Source organism: Desmodus rotundus, chromosome X (genome assembly GCF_022682495.2).
Source record: "Desmodus rotundus isolate HL8 chromosome X, HLdesRot8A.1, whole genome shotgun sequence".
NCBI lineage: Eukaryota > Metazoa > Chordata > Mammalia > Chiroptera > Phyllostomidae > Desmodus > Desmodus rotundus.
This window is the reverse complement of record NC_071400.1, coordinates 70,418,935-70,434,534: the sequence shown is the minus strand read 5'-3', so window position 1 is coordinate 70,434,534 and position 15,600 is coordinate 70,418,935. Positions and strand designations below refer to the sequence as shown.

General features: G+C 38.8%; 1 protein-coding gene across 1 annotated transcript in view; it reads left to right on the top strand.

Annotated features, from left to right (window-relative positions):
* The window catches only part of MAOA (monoamine oxidase A), an 87,361-nt gene that overhangs the window by 58,029 nt on the left and 13,732 nt on the right, over positions 1 to 15,600 (top strand). The window contains exons 6-10 of the mRNA XM_045187515.3: positions 3,307 to 3,448; positions 6,219 to 6,368; positions 6,657 to 6,816; positions 7,721 to 7,817; positions 10,882 to 10,935. Of these exons, the coding sequence (XP_045043450.3) occupies positions 3,307 to 3,448; positions 6,219 to 6,368; positions 6,657 to 6,816; positions 7,721 to 7,817; positions 10,882 to 10,935 (603 nt within the window). The remainder of the gene's footprint in view (positions 1 to 3,306; positions 3,449 to 6,218; positions 6,369 to 6,656; positions 6,817 to 7,720; positions 7,818 to 10,881; positions 10,936 to 15,600) is intronic.

The window sequence follows — 15,600 nt, the reverse complement described above, 5'->3', positions numbered from 1 at the left end:
AGAACTTTTTTTAATGAAAGAATTTTGTGATTTGCAATAAAACACAAGTGATTTGAAAGTGATTATGTTTTCAGATTATATAGAAGTCAGATATAGAAGCAATTTGGAAAGTAAAGTGATTCTATATAGATATAAAAAATGAAACTGAAGGGACACTAGTATATTTTAACAAAAAATATAAATTATAATGTTTTCAGTGAGAATCTGTGTATTAGCTGAGTTACAGATTATTCAGTGACCATTTGGGACTCCTATGTGAAAGCACTGCACCAAGCACTGAGGAATGGTGGTGAATTTGCTAAACAAGTCCCCTACTCTCATGGAGTTTACGTTCTTCTAGCAGGAGACTGACATTATAGACAAAATTACATAATGCTAGGAGAGTGACTGTAACAGTGAATCTGAAATGTCATAGAATAAAGGAGATATTCTTTAATGAAGCAATCTTTAAGCAGAAACAAAAAAGTTGACGTATCAACTAAAAATAAGCCACAGAGGATGGGAGGAAACAAGGAAGGGTAGAAGGTGTTGCAGCATGGTATCTTGCAGGAATGTTCCATAATGAATAAAGACACAGCAAAGATGTATAGTGTAAGAAGACAGTATGTTTCCAGAATGAGTGACAATGGATTGGGAAAACAAGAAATACGGATGGTGTATGCAGATGGTGTATTTTAGGAGTGAGCCACAGTGGATGGAGGGAGACGTGAAAGATGGCTGGTGTGTTTGGATAATATCTTCCAATGATGAGCAAGTTGTTGGGGGGAGATAAGAAGAGTGGATGGTGTGAGGAATTGTATATTGCAGGAATGAACCTCAGTGCATGGGGAGGAAACAGGAAAGACGGGTGGTGCAGTGGGATGCTATATTTCAGGAGAAAGACAAGAAGGGTGGATACTGTGGGGGATTGGTACCTTCCAAAACTGAGGCACAGTGGATGGGTGGAGACAGAAATGATGGGTGATATGGAAGGATAGTGGTATCTTCTAGGAATGAGCCATGGGGGATGGGAGCAAGACAGAAAGAGATGATGATGTAAGGGGATGAGCCACAATAGATAGGAGTAGAAGGCTAAAGGATGAATGTTGTGGGAAGGTGGTAGCTTCCAAGAATGAACCACAGTACATGAGGAGAGACAGTAAGGATGGATGGGTTGGTTGAATGATATCTTCCAGGAATGAGCCTCAGTTGATGGGGGGAGACAGGAAAGATGGATGGTGTGTGAAGATGGTACACTTCAAGAATGAGCTAATGAATGGTGTGGGGCATACAGGAAGACTGGATGGAGTGAAAGAGGAGTATCTTCCAGGAATGAATGAATGGTATCTTTCTGCAATGAGCCACAGTGGATGGGGTTGAGGAGAGACAAGATAACTGTATGGTGTGGAGATAGGATATCTTCCAGGAATATGCCACAGTGGATGGGAAAACAGGGAGGCTAGATGGTAGAGGGAATAGTATCTTCCAGGAATGAGCCACAGTATACGGGAGTGGGAGAGACTGGAAGACTGGATGATGTGGGGGATGGTATTGGTATCCTCCCAGAATAAGCAATAGAGGTTGGGGTGAGAGGAAGGGTAGATGGTGTAGGAGATGGTATCTTCCAGGATTAAGCCACAGTGGATGGGGAGGTACAAAAAGACAGGTTATTTGAGGGAGTGGTATAAACTGGGAATGCTTAGTGACTGTGGGGGGAGACAGGAAGGATATATGATGTAGTGGGATGGTATATTCCAGGAATAAACCACATTTTTATGGGGGTATACAGGAAGGTAGGGGGATTGTGTTGGGGGGGGGATGGTGTCTTCCAGGAATAAGCCACAGTGGATGGGATTGGGAGGAAAAATGGGTCATATGGGGGATTGGGTATCTTCCAGGAATGAGATAGTGGATAGGGTAGGGGAAAGACAGGAAGATTGGATATTGTGGGCGGGGGGGTGGAATCTTCCAGGAATAAGTCACAGTGGATCGGGGTGGCAGGAGAGGTGGATGGAGAGGTGGATGGGGAATAGGTATCTTCCAGGAATGAGCCAGAGTTGTTGGGGGAGACACAGGAAATGGAATATGTGTTTAGATGGTATTTATAGCAATGAACCACAGTAGTTGGGGTAAGAGAGAAACAATAGATGGTGTGGGAGAATGGTATCTTTCAATCATGGGCCAGTTGATATGGAGACGAGAAGAATGAATTGTGTGATTGGATGGTGTCCTCCAAAAATGAGCTACATTGAATGGGGAGTAGATGACATGTGTAGATGGTATCTTCCAGGAATGAGCCACAGTGCATGAGGAAGACAGGAAGGATGGATGATGTGGAAGGGTGGTATCTTCTAAAAATGAGTCACAGTAGATTGGGGGGAGACAGAAAAGTTGAATGATGTTTGTAGGTGGTATCTTCCAGGATTATACCACAGTAGTTGGGGTATGGTGGGTGATACCTTGATGTTGTGAGGGGATGGTATCTTCCAAGAATGATGTACTATGGATGAATGCAGACCTGAAGGATAAATGGTCTGATGGGTGGTATATTCTAGGAATGAGCCACAGTGAACAGTGGGTGTTATGAAGGGTGGATATTTTGGAGAAGTTGTTTTCAAGGTAGAGAGAGCAACAAACAGCTTTTATAAAGGCCCTGAAGTTAGAAGATTGTCATGTTTTAGCAAGGTGTGGACAGTATTCCTGGACCCTAAAGAGGCCCTGAGAAAGTGATGTAATGACAGATTGGAGAACTGGTTGATTTGCTGATGGTGCAAGATTAATTGGCCATATTTGAGACTTTTGCCTTTTTCCATGAAGACCATTGAAGGGTTTTAGGTGGAGTGGAGTTTTTTTTGTTTTGTTTCATTTTGAGCTGTTAAGAGACTACATTGGCTATAATTTGGAGAAGCATCAAGAGGGAATATAAGATAGCCAGGTAGGGCTAACCATGAGCAGCCACGACTATAACCCAGATGATAGTGGTACCCTGCACCAGTTTGGGAGTAGTGGAGGTGGAGAGTAAAGGAGGGTTATTCAAATATGTGAGAACAGATATCCTTAATTATCCCTGAGAAGTATATTGATCCTTCAGACTACACTGGGATTAGCATATTTGAAGCTGACCCATAATTTCCTAAAAGCAAGGGAAAAGTTAATTTTTCCTAAGAGTTAAAATATGCCTTCCTTCAGAAATTTAGTTCATGAGGCCTTTTTTTAGAAGCCATAGAAATATTTTCTAACCACACTAAATTGTGTTTTAAAAACATGATGTCCAGTGAAGCATATATATATATTTACCTCTGACATCCACTCTTATTCTGTGACCAGGACAGCTAAGCAGTTTGCATCTCTCTTTGTGAACATCAATGTGACCTCTGAGCCGCATGAGGTATCTGCCCTGTGGTTCTTGTGGTATGTGAAGCAGTGTGGTGGCACCACTCGGATATTCTCCGTTACCAATGGGGGCCAGGTATGGAGTGTCCATTTGCAAATATAACTTTATTTGAGATTTTTACCCCTACCCCCAGATCACTGTCTCAATAATTGCTTCTGCATTTTGAAACATGAATAATTAGCAGCTTGAAATAATCTCAAAATACTTTTCTGAAAACAAAAGTCCTCATTTCCATTTCTCATTCCTGAAAAATAAGTTCACAGCTAAAGAATGTTTCATTTTGAATTATGTAGTTTCTGGGAATTCAGTTATTTCCTTTTGAAGGTAGGTAACATTAGGCTATTTATGTAAGGCAAAGCTAAATTACTGAAATAACTAATTTCCAAAAATGTCTGGTACAGTTGCCCCCCTCCACATCCATAGTTCATCTGTCAGAAGTTTTAGTTGTCTGTGGTCTGCAGTCTGAAAATATTACATGGAAAATTCCAGAAATAACTAATTCATAAGTTTGAATTGCACAACACTCTGAGAAGCAAGAAATCTCATGCCCTCCCAGTGTGTCCCACCTGAGACATGAATTATCTCTTTGTATACTGTCTCCACACTGTAGATGCTCCCTGCCTGTTGATCACTTAGTAACCATCTCAGCTGTTATGGTATCACAATGCTTATGTTCCAGTATCCTTTATTTTACTTAATAATGGCCCCAAAGTGCAAGAGTAGTGATGCTGGCATTTCAGATATGCCAAAGAGAAGCTGTAAAGTATATGTATAGGGAAAATATAGTATACATAGGGTTTAATTCTCTCCATGGTTTCAAGCATCCATTGTGGGTCTTGGAATGTACTGCATACAGATAAGGGGAGGATTATTGTACTTGTAAAATTATTGTGTTTAAAGTCATCTCTGCTCCAGACATAAGGCTTTTTTGTCCCATTCTGTGTCTCAGTTATTCTCTTATGTTAACTATTATAGAATGGAAGTGACTATTCTTTCTTCTAATTTTCATAATAATTTATGGTCACTCTTTCATTAGTAAATTCTATATTTTGGATTCTAAATTTTTGCTGCCAACTAAAATTTGACTCCATACCACTTCTGTTGTGGACTTGTTTAGCTTATTGTATGGACACACAGCAAATCATTGATGAGGCCAGAGTCCTAATTTCCCATTTTTTTAGTCTCTGAGATTGTTTCAAGGCTCTCCCTTATCCAAAGAAGATGGGACTCTCTTTTCTAGGAATATTATGCCTCAATGGGATGAGGTTTAATTGGGAGTAGTTTACTTCTCACTTTGCTGTATTCCATAGTGCAAGGTATAGAGTCCTTATCTACTAAGTGAATTATTTTTCTACTTAGGAGATATCCAGAAGTCCCCAAGTTGTTCTATGGCCCCAAGAGTTATTATCCATTTGACCCTTACCTTTAGCTAATAGAGGACAGTTGCATTTTTTTGTGTGTCTTTACATGTAAGCAGAAATAACACATTACTCCTTTAAACCTGTATTTTACTTTCCAGGGTATCTTGACTCATTCAGAGGAGTCAAGATACTTCTAGCCAAACTCTACATGGACTTTTGGAAAGCACAGTTCATATTATAACTCTCAAACAATTATCACAATGTCTTTATAAAGAACTTAGATTTATTCTTTAATAATTTAATTTGACCAATACTAAACATAAAGGGGTAGGCAGTGAACAAGATGAAATAGTCCACGATCTTTCCATTTCCACTATACTAAAATTGAAAGTAAGTCTTGGAAAACAGAGGTCAAATTATAAATTAAATTGTCCCAGTTTCTTGAGGAAAGACAGATCATGAATTTAGGTCTGAACTACTATGGGTATGTTTTTATGAAGAACTTCGATGGTGTCATTAGAACAATGGCCAGTTATGAAAAGCATAAAAATCACTGTGTGGCTGCTCATATAAGGTTTTGTAGAGGGGCATGACTGAGGTACCTAATTGTCAAATGTTGGCCTGTGCCTCAGTCTATCTACATGTATTTGTAACCATTCAAAGAATCTTCTACAACAGGCTAGATATATTCCCCTGGTTCTTACAAAATATATTATATTAAGGACTTACCTTCTTAGATTAAGCTGGAACCATTTCCATTGTGGATATAGCATATCACAGTGGGAAAGAGCACTCATGGTCTTATAGGGCTGTTCAAAGGACCTATTTAACAATGGCTGAAAGAACAGGAAGGTGTTTAGGTTTCACCCTTCTGCCCCCACATTGAAACTTTGAGCCATTTTTGCAAAAAGTTATTCAAGATCTGAGATTTAGATTCTTAAAACATCACCAGGTGATGACCAGATTCTTTATAAGAGTACTCTGAACCTGTTCTCTTAGAGAACATTTTAATCTGCCTAGACAGCTCTTGGCTGGGGCTTTAAGAAACCAAGGGGAGTTATAAACTGCATCCCCAGTTCAATAAAACTAAAAAAAATAATTAATTAAAAAAAAAGAAACCATATCCTTTGGGAGAAGCACAGCACCTGCACTTTCCCAGGATTTCCTCCATGCACTGCACTCTTGGGCATTTGAAGCCCAGAGACTTGCTGATATTTGCATTCAGTGAAGGGACCAGTATAGAACATTTCTTTTGATTCTGTGACTTTATAAACTAGTAACTGCTTTTTATTGCCAGGAACTGCAGAACATGATAGTCAAGGTCTTTTGGTAGACTTTGCCTCTTACCTAATGAGTTCTTCCAACGGTTAAGTATACAGAGGGTAGTGAGGGCCTCTGACTTTCTGTAGGTTTTCTAATCAGTGGCAAATATGATAGTCCTTCCTTCGGCTTTTGTGCTGTTTCTTGCCTGCCTTCTCCTGTAGGAACGGAAGTTTGTAGGTGGATCTGCTCAAGTGAGTGAAAAGATAATGAGCCTTCTTGGGAACAGAGTGAAGCTGACGCGTCCTGTTACCTGTGTTGACCAGTCAGGTGACAACATCATCGTACAGACATTGAATCATGAAGTTTATGAGGTAATTCAGTTTAGTCAAAAGGATCATATATTAAATAGGGCTGTAGCTTCTGTAGTTTCTAACCAAATATAATCCAGGCAGTGGCATAATTAATACTGGCATGTTTCCAACTCAGTCTTCCAAATGACCAGTCTTGGCCGACCTACCTTATTGTTTTTTGCCTCACACTGGCCTCATTTTGTATATTCTTACTGCTCAGTGTCATTCAAAATGATAAATATCATGTTTTACACCCTCTGCAAACACTGACTCATGTCTGAAGTAGAATTTTGTGTTTGTGTCTTTTAGTGCAAATATGTTATTAGTGCCATCCCTCCAACTCTGACAGCCAAAATTCACTTTACTCCAGAGCTGCCACCTGCAAGAAACCAGTTAGTCCAACGTCTTCCAATGGGAGCTATCATTAAATGTATGATGTATTACAAGGAAGCCTTTTGGAAGAAGAAGGGTAGGTTACATTTATTAATGTTTAAGTTGTATTACAAGAAGAACTGAACTTTTGGGGGGAACATTATACTAGATACTGAACAGAAAAAAAGGTAAGTGCTTTCAAATTGGTAGAGAAAGGTACAGAGATCTCAGTCTGTTCATTTCCTCATAGCCCCTCATAACAGAAAATGACTCTAAGAGCACTTGCTGGCTGTGAAAGGGGAGGAAGAGATCCCAGTAGTTGCAGGGCCACCATTACACTGGCTCCTGGCATATGTCCTCCCACTTATTCTTCATGAGCTGAGTGAGACAAAGGGGCACCATGGAAAGAGTACTGCTTTGAAGTCACTTTTTCCTGGGCTTCACTTGCTTACTAGCTATGTGGCCTGTGGTGTGACGTTTCCCCTCTCTCAGCATCAGTCTCTTTGTGTAAAATGGTAACAATGAAACCTACTGTCAGGTTATCATGAGGACTAAATGAGGCAGGGTCTGGGCAGATATGGTAGCTATTGTTAATAAGCCTTCTGCTCATACTTAAAGGATCACTTCCTGCCACCTCTTCTGTGGGTTCATAGGGGTGATTCCCTCTAACACAGCCTTCTCTTTCCCTGTGTATGCCAGAGCTCCAAGATCATCTTAAAATTCTAGTTTTGCACTTTTCATATATGATCTTTATGTAAAGATCATGAAGATGGGTCATTTTCCATGTGTCTGGGTGAAAAATTTTGTATAGTCAAGTATGTGTATTTGATAGGAAATAGCTTCTAGGAAGTTGGAGAAAACAGCAATAGTTAAAGCTTTGCCTTTCTCTTAGCTAAATAGTTTATGTATGTGTATATATATATTTATAAATATATATAAATTTTCCCCTAAATCTCTGATAAGGTCAGTCTCAATATCCTATTGGTTTTCTTCTGGTTAAGACTACTGTGGTTGTATGATCATCCAAGATGAGGAGGCTCCAATTTCGATAACCCTGGATGACAGCAAACCAGATGGATCTCTGCCCGCTATCATGGGGTAAGTTTGAGCTGGGTGTTCTGCATTTTCCAAATGGTGTTGGTGTATTTGTGTGGATGCTGTCAGAGCATATTGTTTTGAAATCAAGTTCAAGCAATGATAAATAACCCTACAGAAATATATTACGTTTCCATGTATTAAAATATTAATGTTTTATACATAGCATAAGAACACTGGGAAGCTTTACTAGAATTGACACCATTTGAACTTGTTCCCATATATTTCTTTCCTCCATAAAACATATATATATATTTATATATACTGAACACAGCAAAAGAAGCAACAATAACTATGTGGTATGGTAGATGACCCTACTTAGAGGCAGAATGTCTACAACCATTCTGGAATGAAAACTTTTATCCTGTAATATCTTCCAAAGTTACAGTTTCTGGGATTTAACCTTTTCTCCATTCCAAACATTGCTACATAGCAAATGTTAATATGTTTATTGTTTCCCTGGGATATAAGGTGCATGACTAATTAGGAAGTACAGTTTGAAGCAGTGCCAGTCCTGAACTCAATGGCACTTGTTCTAGCATTTGTTCTATAGCTATCCTTCACCAGGGATGGTCTAGGGAGAAGTTCTGTGTCTTGAAGAGGAGAGCTCTTCCCCTCTCTTCTGAATCCCACACACAGCTGCTCTGCTCTTTGAGTACTAGGCATCCAGAGAGGAAGGAAGGCTCCCACAGATTGCTAAGGAGTGCCACAGCCTCCAAGTTGCCATGTATTTTAGCGCTCCTCATAGCTGTACAAACAAAAGAACTATTCGGTCTACCAATGGCAACAAAAGAGCACAGCTTATATAGCAGTCAAGTGACTTTTAGGGACCTGGGATTTTCCCCTTCACCCCTGGGAAAGTTGAGCTCATGTGTATTGCATTATTAAAGGGAAATTACAAAATCGAGGGGAACAGACCCATGACCCAAGGGACTTAGAAAACAGGCTGTGCTGCCAGATTACCAACTAACCATTTTGTAACCACTTTTCTGGCTATAACATATAAGAAACAGCATCAGCCCCCCTGGAAAGGGAAGAAGCTCACAACATAATGACCATAGTGACAATACAGGCTCTTCATCTCTGACCACTCTGGGTAGGAAAGGATACAGATTGTTTGTGCAGTTCGGCATTACCTTCTACATGCCAAAGAAAAGCAGGAGGTTGAGGTAGAGATTTTAGGAGACCCAATAAACATTAGTCCACCTGTGGAAGGAAGAACATTGATGTTCTCTTACCCTGAGAGTTAGGTATAGTAGCGTTTGCCCTCTGGGCTTTCTTCAGCTGTACTAACAAGGACTTGCATGGCAGAAGCCTTCCAGATGGTAATAGGGTTATTTAGGCAGTTTCTAAAAAGATTTATCTGGACAATTGCCTCTACTCTGTTCTTCCCTTGAAACTATATTGCCTTCACCCTGCTCTTTGCTCTGGGCAGGGAAAGCTTTGAAGATAGAAATATTAATTGCCCAGTACTGTTTGTGATAATTAGTGCCTTCTGGAAATTAGAAAGGAACTTGTATTTTAGAGCTGTGAAATATTCCCACCCCAAAGCCAGCATGTTTGATTTCCTCAATAAAACACCAAAGAAACTTAAAGGATAGTTGTCCATATAGAATTATATCAAGAATGTTATTTCATTCTTGACTTTAGATTCAACAAAAATAGCCAACTTTAACTGCCCTTTAGAAAAGGAACTATGAAAAGCACCCAAGATCTGAAAAGGTTTTCAGCTAAATGATTTAATCTTTTATCAGATATTGGTGATTTTCACTGAAATAATTGCATAAGTCTAAAATCATAGATTCTTGCATAAACCTAAAATTTAGCTATGATCATTACTAGCAAGCCATAACATATGGTATTAAATCAAGCAAAATTATGACTATCTCCCATAAAGTACAACTTCCTCTGAAATACTATTCTCTGTATTAACACAAATATGTTTTTATATCTTTGCTTCCTGAAGTGATCTCAACAGCTCTAAAGGAATGTCCAAATCAAATTGAGAAACAGTTTAATTTGGGGGTGAGGGAGAGGACAAAATACCCGTTTTTAGTCCTTGAATTTTCAGTGCTCATCTGCTTGTCTTTTGTCTATATCAAAAGAAATGCAATTTCTAAACTTTTTTTAATGGAGAAATAATTTCATTGTCCCTTAGCTCATTTAGATTTTTGAAAAAAATGATTTTCTAGTAATATTATAAGGACTTCTTATCGCAATTCAATTCTTTAAAATATATGTTATTAGTAATGTCAGTATAATAAATATAATCTATTTGACTAAAAGGAAGCAGACAGATTATAACTGATTTTTACTCAATTGCTGAATTTTGTGAATGTGCTAGGCAAGTTTCCCAGGAAGCCAACTTGGAGATAGAGATTTGAGTGTAGAAGGTTCATTGGAAGGTGCTCTGGGATCACTGCCTGTGAGAAAGGAATCAGGATCAGACAGGAGAAAAGATCGGTTTCCAGTGCTGATCCAATGAAGGCCTAAGCCATCCTACAGCAAGCTCTGGAGCTGGATGATCCTTCAGAGATATCATGCAGCCTCAGCTAGTCATGCTGGGGAGAGGCAGGGGATTTTGAGGCAGGCAGTTCTCTGCTGCAGAATACAATTGCTAGAGAAGGGTTCAGCTGTGAGCTGAGGGCAATGAATGCTCTGGGTGTCCCACCATGGCATCCACTACAGACATGTATTTATATTTGTTTTTCCAGCTTTTATCAAGTATTTGGCAGAAGGTAATAGTCATTACCAGGATAATCATTTAATTCAACATCAATTTTTCTGACATTTGATTTCCCACTGTATGCCAAGAACGGTACCAAACTTTGGGGGTGAAATGTTGAGTAGGATGCCACTTGTCATTTAGGAGCCCACAGCCTAGCAGGGGTTTTAGATACAGAGGCAGACGAAAGACAGCATGGCATTTGTTCTAGCAGAGGGAAATATTGGGGGGTGTGGGAGATTTCATTAATGCTGAGTACATGGAGGCAAGAACACTTCAAAAAGGGGGCTCTTAAGATAAACTGTTGTCACCTAACTGTTTAAATGTAACCTCTCTCTCCAGTTTCATTCTTGCTCGAAAAGCTGTCCAACTAGCAAATCTCTGTAAAGATGAAAGGTAAGAATTTACTTCTGAAACATGTAACAGGTTAGCTTTATATTGTGCTTGTTGCACTAACAATATAATAGCATTATGAAAAACAATAATTCACTAATATTTTCAAAATCCTAATAAGTCAACCTTTTTGGATTTTTCTACAGCTGCCTTGAACAGCCTTTGTACATAAGCATATATTAATTTAGTTTTACATATTTGTTTTTATTTTATAGTGACTGAGAAGTTAGGGTTTCTTTGTAAGATGGATGGAGAAAAATCATAGAAGACATTACCTGTGAAAAAACTATTAGAGACCCAGTTTCAATAACCTTGCAAGACCAAGTTTCTCTGACATGCACTTTTTCTAAAAAGCAAATCCGTGCATATGTGTTTCAACCTGCTTCAACTTACGTACATAAAAGTATTCCCCTTTTATTAGGAGGATTAGCTAGATTATCCAGGATACAGTTCTGATATTTCCTTCTTTCAAGAGCTTCCTAGTATAAAAGAATTTAAAGACAATGAATGTTCCTTTCTCCCTTTCTCTCTTTCTGCATTTTTGCATTTTTGCTTTGTTTTGTTTTGCCTTGGAGTTATTTGTTCAAATAAAATCTTACCTGGAAACAGTCATTTGGATGTTGGGGGGCTACCTCGGGGAATTTCTGGACTTCCCCTTTTTATGGTAGCCTGAAATCCCTCATTAGCTTTTGACAAGAACCAATATACACACAATGTACTTCTCCCTGCATTTAATTTAAACATTAAACAGCAAATCCACTAACAGCCCTTGCTTTAAGTTACTTGAATGAACTTGGAAGTCAGAAAAAGCTGCAGGAGTTACCACATTTTCACATGGATTAGTTTATTTGAATTTCCATGAGATTTGCTGTCAGGAAGGGAACTATTTTAGTGTCCAGCTACTCACATGATAGAGGAAAAATTGTGGGGTTCAGTGGTGGGGAACGATTTGGCCAATGCTCCACATCTAGTTTATGACAAAGTCAGGAATAGCATCTAATGCATACTTTCTTTCATTACACCACACTAAGCTTGACATTTTCTTTTGGATTTCCTGCTTCCCCTTACTTATTAATAGTAAAGTAAATACCAGCCCAGGTGTAGACATTTAGTTATGATTCCACATGGTGACTGAACTTCTCAAAAGTTTTCATAAGACAAAACCTTTAGAAGTCTTAATATGTTATTGATTGGAACAACAGTTCACAGAACTGACTGCATCAAAATCTCCCATAGAATGCTTGATGTGGTGCATACACACACATGCACATACACTGGATTATCACACAGCAATAAAAAAAGAATGAAACCTTGCTATTTGTGACAACATGGATGAACCTAGAGGGTATTATGCTAAGTGAAATAAGTAGACAGAGAAGGACAAATACTGTAAACAAACAGAATTAAAACCAAACAGACTCATAGGAACAGAGAGCAACTGGATGGTTGCCAGAGGGAAGGGGTGTAGGGGGATGGGTAAAAAGGGAAAGAGGAATCTACTCAATAATATGGAGATAAGTTTACATAATGACAGATGATTATTAGTGGGGTGATTACATTGTAAGGTATAAAAATGTTGAATCACTATATTATACACCTGAAACTAATGTAACCAATATATGTGTATACCAACAACACTTAAATTTTTAAAAAGAATGTTTGGAAAATATATATTGTGTGAAGCTGATAAATCATGATTCCGTACGTTAGGGGTGAGGGCTGAGGATTTGTATTTTTTTAAGGAGCTTTGCAAGTGATTGTAATGAGCATCTGGATTTACAAACCAGTGGGTAAATTCAACTACAAAATTATTTACACAGTGACCACTTTTGGTCATCATTAAAATGTTCCAACTATTTTAGAGCCCAACTAATCAGACAGTGCATTGCTCCAACTGCCTTGCATTACTTTTGATTCATTTTTTAAATTTTTGTTGTTATTCAATTACACTTGTTTGCCTTGTCTCCCAATGCCTCCACCCCACCCCAGCTGAACCCACTCACTTCCCCCACCACCACCATCCTCCTTGATTTTATCCATGTGTCCTTTATAGTAGTTCCTGTAATCCCCTTTCCTGACTGTCCCCTCCCCACTCCCCCCTGGCTATTGATAGATTGTTCTTAACTTCAATGTCTCTGGTTATATTTTGTTTCCTTTTTTCTTTTGTTGATTATGTTCCAGTTAAAGGTGAGACCATATGGTATTTGTCCCTCACCGCCTGGCTTATTTCACTTAATATAATGCTCTCCAATTCCATCCATGCTGTTGCAAAGGGTATAAACTCCTTCTTTCTCTCTGTTGCGTAGAATTCCACTGTGTAAATATACCATAGTTTTTTGATACACTCATTTGCTGATGGGCACTTAGGTTGCTTCCAGTACTTGGCTATTGTAAATTGTGCTGCTATTAACATTGGGGCACATAGGTTCTTTTGGATTGGTGTTTCAGGGATCTTAGGGTATAATCCCACAGCAGAATTGCTGGGTCAAAGGGCAGTTCCATTTTTAGTTTTCTGAGGAAATTCCATACTGTTTTCCACAGTGGCCTCACCAGTGTGCATTCCCACCAACAGTGCACTAGGGTTCCCTTTTCTCCACATCCTCTCCAACATTTGTTCATTGATTTGTTTATGTTGGCCACTCTGACTGGTGTGAGGTGGTACCTCATTGTGGTTTTAATTTGCATCTCTCTGAAGGCTAGTGATGCTCAACATCTTTTCATATGTCTCTAGGCCCTGCGTATGTCTTCCTTGGAGAAGTGTCTGTTCAAGACCTTTGCTCATTTTTTAATTGGGTTGTTTGTCTTCCTGGAGTGCAGTTGTATGAGTTCTTTAAATATTTTGGAAATCAGGCCCTTGTCTGAGGTATCATTGGCAAATATGTTTTCCCATACTGTTGGTTCTGTTTGTAATTTGGTGCTGTTTTCTTTAGCCATGCAGAAGCTTTTTATTTTGATGAGGTCCCAATTGTTTATTCTTTCCTTTATGTCCCTTCCTTTAGGGGACATCTGTGAGGATGTTGCTGCGTGGAATGTCTGAGATTTTCCTGCCAAAGTTTTCCTCAAGGACTTTTATGGTGTTTCGACTTATATTTAAGTCTTTTATCCATCTTGAGTTTATTTTTGTGTATGGCGTAAGTTGGTGATCGAGTTTCATTTTTTTGCACATAGCTGTCCAGATCTCCCAACACCATTTGTTGAAGAGGGTGTTTTTGCTCCATTTTATGCTCCTGCCTCCTTTGTCAAATATTAATCGACTGTGAAGACTTGAGTTTATTTCTGGGCCCTCTATTGTATTCCATTGGTCTATGTGCCTGTTTTTATGCCAGTGCCAGCTGTTTTGATTACAGTGGCCTTGTAGTACAGTTTGATATAAGGTATTGTGATCCTTCCTGCTTTGTTCTTCTTTCTCAAAATTGTTGCAGCTATTCGGGGTTGTTTATGGTTCCATATGAATTTCTGAAATGTTTCTTCTATATCTGTGAAATATGTCATGGGTACTCTAATAGGGATTGCATTGAATCTATAAATCGCTTTCGGTAGTATGGCCATTTTGATGATGTTAATTCTTCCAATCCATGAGCATGGTGCATGCTTTTATTTCTTTGTGTCTTCCTTAATTTCTTTCTTCAGTGTTGTGTAGTTTTCTGAGTACAGGTCTTTTACCTCCTTGGTTAGGTTGATTCCTAGGTACTTTATTTTTCTTGTTGCTATATCAAATGGGATTTTTCACCTGATTTCTGTTTCTGATGTTTCATTGTTGGTAAACAGGAATGCCTTTGATTTCTGAGTATTTACTTTGTATCCAGCTGTTTTGCCAAATTCATTTATTAGGTCAAGTAGTTTTTTGGTGGAGTCTACAGGATTTTCCATGTACACTATCATGTCATCTACAAACAGTGACAGTTTCATTTCCTCCTTTCCAATTTGGATGCCTTTTATTTCTTTTTCTTGTCTGATTGCTGTGGCTAGGACTTCCAAAACAATGTTGAATAGAAGTGGTGAGAGAGGGCATCCTTGTCTTGTTTCTGATCTTAGTGGGAAAGCTCTAAGTTTTTGTCCATTGAGTATGATGTTGGCTGTAGGTCTCTCATATATGGCCTTTATGATGTTGAGGAATGCTCCCTCTATTCCCACTTTGCTGATTGTTTTTATCAGAAATGGGTGCTGTATCTTATCAAATTTTTTTCCACATCTATTGATATGATCATGTGATTTTTGCCTTTGCTGTTGTTGATGTGATGTCTTATGTTTATTGATTTGCGAATATTGTACCATCCTTGCATACCTGGGATGAATCCCACTTGGTCATGGTGTATGATCTTTTTAATGTATTGCTGGATGAGGTTAGCCAATATTTTGTTCAGAATTTTAGCATCTATGTTCATCAGCGATATTGGCCTGAAGTTTTCTTTCTTTGTTGTGTCTTTATCTGGTTTTGGGATTAGGATGATGCTGGCTTCATAAAAAGAATTTGGGAGTCTTCCATCAGTTTGGATTTTTTTGAATAGTCTGTGAAGGATAGGGGTTAGCTCTTCCTTAAATGCTTTGTAAAATTCTCCTGTGAAACCATCTGGTCCAGGGCTTTTGTGTGTTGAGAGTTTTTTGATGACTGCTTCAATTTCGTTTGCTGTTATTGGTCTGTTTAGGCTTTCTGCTTCTTCTTCATTC